This window comes from Pongo abelii, chromosome 15 (assembly GCF_028885655.2).
Source record: "Pongo abelii isolate AG06213 chromosome 15, NHGRI_mPonAbe1-v2.0_pri, whole genome shotgun sequence".
NCBI lineage: Eukaryota > Metazoa > Chordata > Mammalia > Primates > Hominidae > Pongo > Pongo abelii.
Genome location: NC_072000.2, coordinates 23,344,831 through 23,354,469, shown reverse-complemented (window position 1 = coordinate 23,354,469; position 9,639 = coordinate 23,344,831). Strand labels below are relative to the sequence as shown.

The 9,639-nt window shown below is 36.6% G+C and overlaps 1 protein-coding gene across 1 annotated transcript; it reads right to left on the bottom strand.

The window, feature by feature from the left end:
• Positions 1-477: 477 nt before the first annotated feature.
• On the bottom strand, positions 478-1,524 carry LOC100461392 (olfactory receptor 4K5). The gene is given in 2 exon segments (XM_002834760.4): positions 478-1,022; positions 1,024-1,524. Coding segments are annotated over 2 exon segments (972 nt in total). The 3' UTR covers positions 478-551.
• Positions 1,525-9,639: the final 8,115 nt, after the last annotated feature.

Sequence of the window (9,639 nt, the reverse complement as noted above, 5' to 3'; positions counted from 1 at the left end):
TTAAATCATTGCTAGCTATTTGAAAACCATATGGGATAGGCATAATTGATGTGGGGGGGAGGAATCTCATAACCAAATAATCTCCACTTAAACTTAAGCTGTTATATTAAATTGTAGATAGGCTATTCCCTGAAGTTGGCAAAATTTAGTTTAAGATTCTTAAATACTATTCATCCATATAGAAGTTTTAGGCATGTTGTTAAGAAAACTCATAAAACCTGACAAATGTTTGAATGTATGCCCACCAAAGAATTAGGTTCTCATTGATTTTTTCATGATATTTACATTTATCTGTAACAAAAGCAGTAAATGCATACATATTATCCATCTAGTGCTCATATTTTATTTCTAGAACCAGTAATCTAAACAGAGATTTTTCCATGTTTTTATATTTAACTTTCACTTGATACTGAGAAAAAGACTTGTTAATATTCATCAAATGTTCTCTATATTATCTTCTTCACTACTTTCCCCACAATTGAGATACACCACAAAAATACATTAAAATATTAAACAGTGTATTGACCTGAGGAATTTGAAGGAGTTTTGTCTTAATGAAGGGAAGTTCTCACTACTAGTGACATTTCAGAATTTCTCCTTGGCCTCAGGTAATGGTTCACAATTTTCCTTATGGCAGCCTTCATATCCCTATTCCTTAGTGTATAAATAAGGGGGTTTAGGATGGGGGTGAAAACAGTGTAAAATATGGCAAGAAGTTTATCCAAAGGATAGATGGTAAAGGGCCACACATAGATGAAGATGCAAGGTCCAAAGAATAATATTACTACTGCAATATGGGAAGCCAGCGTAGAAAATGCCTTCGCCATTGCAGCCGAAGACTTGAGCCAAACCATAACAAGAATAATGATGTAGGAGCTGACCAAGAGACAGAAAGTGCTTAGGGAAAGAACTCCACTATTGACCACAATTAGTATTTCAATGAGGTAAGAGTCCAGGCAGGCAAGTTTGGTCACTCGAGGAAGATCACAAAAAAAGCTGTCTACTACATTAGGTCCACAAAAAAGGCAGGTTCACAGTAAATGATAACTGGCTTAATGTGTGCACCAAGCCCACAGCCCAGGAGATCATTACCAAGACAGTGCGTGTCCTTCGGCTCATGATGACCACATAGTATAAGGGTTTGCATATGGCTACATACCTGTCATAGGCCATCAAAACAAGTAGCACCATCTCCCCTCCAGTGAAAAGGTGAATAAAGAAAATTTGGGCTATGCAGCCACTGAAAGATATGGTCTTGTGTTCACTCAGAAAATCTGCAATCATTTTAGGGGTAGCAAAAGAAGCCTGACAAATGTCAACAAAGGAAAGGTTTCCCAAGAGAAAGTACATAGGGGAGTGCAGGCTGGTATCAGAAGTCACTGTGAGGATAATGAGAAGATTTCCCAGCACAATGACCATATACAACACAGAGAAGAAAAAAAAATAGAAAAGCTGGAGTTTTTGAGAACTACAGAGTCCCAACAGTACAAATTCAGACACCACTGAAGAATTGGCCTTATCCATGGTTCCGAGCTGCAGACTTGTTCTGAAACAACTCTAAAGGAGGATAAATAGAAAGGAATCAGAATTTGAATTAAGAATACTTTTAAGGTGAGGGATTCTGAGATCTCAGATATCTAATGTGCATTTGCTGAATGCAAAAATTTTGAAGAGTCCATAATAGTATGTCTGGATAGGTGGATAATAGGAAAGAACTTATGTAAATGTCTAAATAATGCTTAATAATTTAATCAGTATAATTAGAACCCCTTGAGTTTTTGGATAGTCCTTGTCTTTTATACAGTAGGAAATGAGCTTACCCAGGAGCTGACTCATGACAACAAGACTAGAGGAGTGACCTAGAGTCCAGCTCCACAAGCCTCATAGGTTGACAAAAAGTGTTTACATCTGCTTGTCTTGTGGTCATCTTACATCATCAATTATACAACATTCTTCTTAACTTTTGAAGAGATATTCATGGCTTGATTATTATTACATGATGTAAAGTCACACAGATTAACTTTTGGCTAATTATTTTATCTGAGCTTTAATTCCACACCTTAAAAAAGATGGGAGGTGTAAAAATACCTACTTTACAGAAAACTTTAGAGTTTAAGCAGAATAACTCATGACATTCTACTATCAAAGTAATTGTATTGCAACATATGATCTTAATACATTAAACACCCTATATTAATAGAAATTTACCTTCGTGCTCCTGCAGGAGTCATTTACAATTAGGCAATTCCTACTAAACAGATACTATTGAATGTATATTATACTGGCCTATAGTTCCAACTGAGTTTGTCAATTAGTTATCCAATAATTTCTTAAAACACATATTATGGCTTACCTGAATTATCTAAATCCTATTTTCCGTTGATTATCCAAGAATGGAACCTAAATTTTTCATTTTCTTTGCCTATCAGAATTAGATTTCAGCCCACTTACATACTCCCTGCTAGAGTTATCCATGATCTTAAAACATCTTTATAATTAATGCTGGAAAATGAAGTTTAAAAAAAATTTCTGGATAGAGAAGTAAAAATGATTATAAACCTCTCATGCTCTTGAAAATATCTAAAAATTTGCATCTTATGTTTTTCACCCTGTAAAGACATACCCCTACTGTATAAATCTAGTTCAGTTGAACTGGAAAAACTTTAAAGAAGTGCTGTTTTAGGAAACCATATTAGTTCTGACAATTAACTGTCGACAACAGTCATAGTAAGAGACCTGAGAGAGTAATGATCTAATTCTAGTCCCATGTGAGAACATGAACATCTTTTTCTGCTAATTTATTTCATACAAGAAGCCAGAATCTTTCCTTTGTCTCTAGGCTACAGACCTAGTCTCTCATTTAGATGAATGCAGCTGCAATCCACACCGGGAAGCCCCACAGTAAACAATCATATTGTGTACTCTATTGGAAGAATGTTCAAAGAAGCATTCCACTGGGCCACATTTTGGATATACATTATTGTAATCTCTGGAACTACGGCAAAAAAAAGATGACTCATTATAATTGTTTAAAGCATTAGTAACAACAAATCAGTGTCTATAATATACAAGAAGGCAATAATTAAGAGGATTCTGAAACATGATGTAATCACTTTATCCCATGTGTGACTCATTTTGTAGCCCCATTTCTAAAATAAAAGTGTCCTTGCTCAAGTTCATGTATTTATTACATAAAATGATCAACTCTACCTAACGAAAATGTTTATCATATGAATGTAATGTATTAAGCTAAAAATTGAGGCAGATTTAAATATAGTAAATGATGAATCGTAATTTTAAAATTTACAAATGAAGGGCAAAGAGAGCTGGCATTTGTTCAGATGCTGCTAGATAGCATCTACTGTGTATACATGTTTAATCAAGTGATCTTTACAATAGACCTTTGGAAAAGGGGTCATTAAACTGCAGAAGAGAAAAACAAAGATTAGACATGTTTAGTAATCTGTGGTCAGACAGTTAGTAAGGGTCAGAACATCTCAGTGGGGATTTGAAATCATATAATAAAAATAATATTTAACATTTACTAAGCATCAAAGTGTCAGGCACTGTTCTGAGCTCTTAATATATAGTAATTGAATCTTCCCATAACACTGCATGGGAAATGCACTTACTAATTCTATCTTACAATAAGAACTCAGAGATACGGAGATGATAAGCAGTTTACCTGAAGTTCCATAGCTGGAGAGCCATTAAGCTAGAATCTGAACCCTGGTATTTGACTCCAAGGCCAGCTCTTGCCACATTACAACATCCTGTTTCAGATCTGAATATAAAACCCATGCCATTGACACTATGCTACAACTGGAAATTCCCTCAATATATGCTCATGATTCTAATCTTTTCACCTGCTGTGAGGCATTGGTTCATCAGTTGAGCCAGAGTTTCCCAACTTTGGCATTACTGACATTTGGGGTTGAATTACTTTGTTGAAACAGACTGTCATGTGACTACTGTAGGGTGTTCAGGAGCATCTCTGGCATTACCCATTAGATGCCAGCTACACTTTCCCGCCAGTTATGACAACCAAAAATGTCTCCAAACATTACAAAATGTCCAGTTGAGGAGGTGAAAAATGACTCCCAGTTGAGAACCACTGTGCCACTGTGTTAAGCTGTCTTTGGCTTGCATTTTAGTCTCTCCCTGTTTCATTTAACTTTTCATTTAATCTTTTCATCTACTGACAACTGCTCAGATTCACTCATCAAAGAAATAAGAAAAAGAACTCTCCTAAACTCTTCTATTATCTTTGATTGTATTTTCTCTTAATTTTCTTTTTTTAAAAAAAGAAATTTTGTGTAGTAGTGTCTACATGTTTCTCTCCAAATCTTTTTTACCATTCAGACTTTTTAACATGCTTAACTATGCATTTTGCTGCCACAGTTAGGAAAACTACTTTAACAAATGTCCCCAAAGACCTGGTAATGATAGCTAACTCTTAAACAGAACGCCTCTTGGTTTTCCTTTCAGAATTTTTAATATTAGCTTCCTTTATCCATGCTACTGTCCCTTAAAAGTAGATTCCAAGAGGTCCTAGCCTCTGGCATTCCAATTTTTTTTTTTTCTTTTCCCTCTGCATTTCTTGAACTCTTCTTTATCTCTTTATGTCCTTATTAATCTATTTCTGCTCCTTGTTATCTCCCTTTCTTCGGCATTCCATTCATCTCCTTGGCATCAGTCGTTTCCTCTGTATTATGACCTCTAATTTTGCAGTACTGTTCCCCCCACCACCCCAACATTCCAATATTCCAATCTGTTTCTGACAGTTTTTGAATGTGACTATACATAGCCATCTCAAAGCTCAGCTCTCACAATTTCCCAACTCAACTCAACTCTTTTCCTTCAAACTTTTCTGAATTAACTGTAAGGGAAAACCTACCTTCCTCCTGGACCTCACTCTTCCACTTGAAACATCTCATCATTCCTTAAGCATATATATATATATATATATATATATATATATATATAAAATTGAATGTCCTTAGCATGATAGCCAAGAATATATAACCTGCTTTTACCTATGCCATACACTGCTCTCTAGCAAAAAATAACAGACTACTCAACATTTATTAAGCTGATAAACAATTCCTTATCCATTTTTTCATGTCCCTCACAGATGTCTATTGCAACACAAATGTTACCACCTCTAAAAGCCTTCCTAGAGGCTTAAGTTGAAATTTCTATGTCCTAATGTTTCTGTAGCACTTTGCTTGCATATGCATTATATCTTCTCCCAAGGTATAGTGAATTATGTTGGCTTGGCATACATTTTGAATACAAATTCCACTTTCTCATGCCAGAAGCCGAGCTCAGTTACCCTTGACACAGTTTCCAGTTCTACACTATGTTCAAATGGTTCAAGCTGTTGGCCAGAGACAAAAACTAGAGGCATCTCTCCCACCTGGCCGACTGGGCTCCCTGCTTTCCTGTTGCTTTCTTTAAATGGACCATTCAGTCATTTTCCGGTGAACTTAAAGTAACCCATACCCTGTTCCCTCAGGTGTACTGCTAAAGGCCAGGCTTTCTCACCCTCCCTCTGCTTGACTCTTCATTCCTGTCCTACATGACTCTGAGATGAAGGACTACCCTCCCAACTTATTGCACTCTCCCTCCCTGATGGCTAAATAAAAATCATTGAACTTTTTTTCTATTGCAGTGATGTATTGAATTTGCATCACCCACCTGAAGAACCAGGGGCTGGCCCAGGCTGAGTTTTCCCTGGAATGCTTGGGAGAACACAAGATCAGGCTTCCAGCCTCCAGAGTGCCTGTCTGGTAGACATCAACTAGACATAGGTCAGACAAAAGCTGCAGGGGCGTCTGCCAGGATAAAGTTTCCTGTGTGAGGAACTCCCTGGTCACGACAACTAGGCATTAAGCCTTTCACCAAGTAAAAGAAATATCCCATAAAGACACACTGGAAACACCCACAACAAGCTCATTTTCCTTTCTCATTAGGACAGGATTGCTAACCACTCTGGTATGGAACCCCAATTTAGCTGGGGACTCTCAAAACATAAGGGAAGACTCCCAGTATGGAAGAGAAATATTATTATGATAGCTAACTCTATTATTTCTCTTCCACACTGAAACTTCTTGAATTATTGTGCTTCTTATGAATCATTCACAGGATTTGGTAGAGAGATGCACCAAAATTACATTGTCCATAAACGTGTTATAGTATTAATGGAAATATATTTCACCCTGTATTTGCCATTCACTGAACAGTTTTACCTTCTTACTTTCCTGGGCATAGAGTCCTTCCCAGTGAATGGCCTAGAACTCCGCAAACCATAAACCACCTACATAAACTTCATGTTTACATGGAGCAAAAATATTTCATCTAATTGGTAATACAATGTCCTAATTAAGTAATAAAAACCAGTGCCAAAAATCAACCAGCTAATGCAAAAAGAATGACATAACTGGTTTGAGTTGAAGCATGGAGAAAATAGTTTATCTGTTATATTGGAAGTAAACCATAGTTTAGTTACCAACTTTTTAAAGTTATAGAAATAATGAGATGCTTTAAGAAGAATAAATTTGCATTTTACTTCTGTAGGGTTAAATAAATCCTGTTATATACTTTAAGTGCAAATAAAAATAAATTATGGATTATACTATAACTACGGACCTATAACATGAGTTTGGTATTTAACATTCTCATGACTTTTTTGTGTAGTTTTACTCTACAAAATAATATATAGCCTTGATTTGCATGCCTATTTAATTTCTTTAGGTAATAGGTGAGAGTGTCATGATGGATTTTCCTAAGTGCAGTCAGAGTTTTTCATAATTTTCCCAAGTGTCTCCCCAAGTATACTTCATCTATGTACATAATTTCTCACAAGTTATCCCTAGCATGCTAAGACACAGACACATGAACATCCTCATCTTTTTTAAATTAATAATTTATTTTTTCCATAAGTTATCAGGGTACAGGTGGTTAGTACCTTTTTCTTTTGTCAAATTGTAAGAGTACCATGAATTTATCTAAGTGACCAATTGCAGCTTTTAAGATTTAGTATTAAACAGCCAAGGTTCATCTTCCAATGGAAATTAATATGTTTCACCAGATATTCTCATTTGAACAAGGTAGATATGCGGCATTATTTCTGAGGCCTGGTTCACCTTGGTCTATATCTCTGTTTTGGTACCAGTACCATACTGTTTTGGTTACTGTAGCCTTGTAGTATAGTTTGAAGTCACGTAGTGTGATGCCTCCAGCTTTGTTCTTTTGGCTTAGGATTGACTTGGCGATGCAGGCTCTTTTTTGGTTCCATATGAACTTTAAAGTAGTTTTTTTCTAATTCTGTGAAGAAAGTCATTGGTAGCTTGATGGGGATGGCATTGAATCTATAAATTACCTTGGGAAGAATGGCCATTTTCATGATATTGATTCTTCCTACCCATGAGCATGGAATGTTCTTCCATTTGTTTGCATCCTCTTTTATTTCATTGAGCAGTGGTTTGTAGTTCTCCTTGAAGAGGTCCTTTACGTCCCTTGTAAGTTGGATTCCTAGGTATTTTATTCTCTTTGAAGCAATTGTGAATGGGAGTTCACTGATGATTTGGCTCTCTGTTTGTCTGTTATTGGTGTATAGGAATGCTTGTGATTTTTTCACATTGATTTTGTATCCTGAGACTTTGCTGAAGTTGCCTGTCAGCTTAAGGAGATTTTGGGCTGAGACAGTAGGGTTTTCTAGATATACAATCATGTCATCTGCAAACAGGGACAATTTGACTTCATCTTTTCCTAATTGAATACCCTTTATTTCTTTCTCCTGCCTGATTGCCCTGGCCAGAACTTCCAACACTATGTTGAATAGGAGTGGTTGAGAGAGGGCATCCCTGTCTTGTGCCAGTTTTCAAAGGGAATGCTTCCAGTTTCTGCCCATTCAGTATGATATTGGCTGTGGGTTTGTCATAGATAGCTCTTATTATTTTGAGATACGTCCCATCAATACCTAATTTATTGAGAGTTTTTAGCATGAAGTGTTGTTGAATTTTGTCAAAGGCCTTTTCTGCATCTATTGAGATAATCATGTGGTTTTTGTCGTTGGTTCTGTTTATATGCCGGATTACGTTTATTGATTTGTGTATGTTGAACCAGCCTTGCATCCCAGGGAGGAAGCCCACTTGATCATGGTGGATAAGCTTTTTGATGTGCTGCTGGATTCTGTTTGCCAGGATTTTATTGAGGATTTTTGCATCGATGTTCATCAGGGATATTGGTCTCAAATTCTGTTTTTTTGTTGTGTCTCTGCCAGGCTTTGGTTATCAGGATGATGCTGGCCTCATAAAAATGAGTTAGGGAGGATTCCCTCTTTTTCTATTGATTGGAATCGTTTCAGAAGGAATGGTACCAGCTCCTCCTTGTACCTCTGGTAGAATTTGGCTGTGAATCCATCTGGTCCTGGACTTTTTTTGGTTGGTAAGCTATTAATTATTGCCTCAATTTCAGAGCCTGTTATTGGTCTATTCAGAGATTCAACTTCTTCCTGGTTTAGTCTTGGGAGGGTGTATGTGTCAAGGAATTTATCCTTTTCTTCTAGATTTTCTAGTTTATTTGCATAGAGGTGTTTATAGTATTCTCTGATGGTAGTTTGTATTTCTGTAGGATCGGTGGTGATATCCCCTTTATCATTTTTTATTGCATCTATTTGATTCTTCTCTCCTGGATTCATTGATTTTTTGAAGGGTTTGTCATGTCTCTATTTCCTTCAGTTCTGCTCTGATCTTAGTTATTTCTTGCCTTCTGCTAGCTTTTGAATGTGTTTGCTTTTGCTTCTCTAGTTCTTTTAATTGTGATGTTAGGGTGTCAATTTTAGATCTTTCCTGCTTTCTCTTGTGGGCATTTAGTGCTATAAATTTCTGTCTACACACTGTTCTGAATGTGTCCCAGAGATTCTGGTATGTTGTGTCTTTGTTCTTGTTGGTTTTAAAGAACATCTTTATTTCGCCTTCATTTCATTATGTACCCAGTAGTCATTCAGGAGCAGGTTGTTCAGTTTCCATGTAGTTGAGCGGTTTTGAGTGAGTTTCTTAATCCTGAGTTCTAGTTTGATTGCACTGTTGTCTGAGAGACAGTTTGTTATAATTTCTGCTCTTTTAGATTTGCTGAGGAGTGCTTTACTTCCAACTATGTGGTCAATTTTGGAATAGGTGTGGTGTGGTGCTGAAAAGAATGTATATTCTGTTGATAATTTGCCAGTCTGTGTCTTTTAATTGGAACATTTAGCCTGTTTACATTTAAGGTGACTATTGTTATGTGTGAATTTGATCCTGTCATTATGATGTTAGGTGGTTATTTTGCTCATTAGTTGATGCAGTTTCTTCCTGGCCTCAATGGTCTTTCCAATTTGGCATGTTTTTGCAGTGGCTGGTACTGGTTGTTCCTTTCCCTGTTTAGTGCTTCCTTCAGGAGCTCTTTTAGGGCAGGCCTGGTGGTGACAAAATCTCTCAGCATTTGCTTGTCTGTAAAGTATTTTATTTCTCCTTCACTTATGAAGCTTGGTTTGGTTGGATATGAAATCCTGGGTTGAAAATTCTTTTCTTTAAGAATGTTGAATATTGGCCCTCACTCTCTTCTGGCTTATAGAGTTTCTGCTGAGAGATCCGC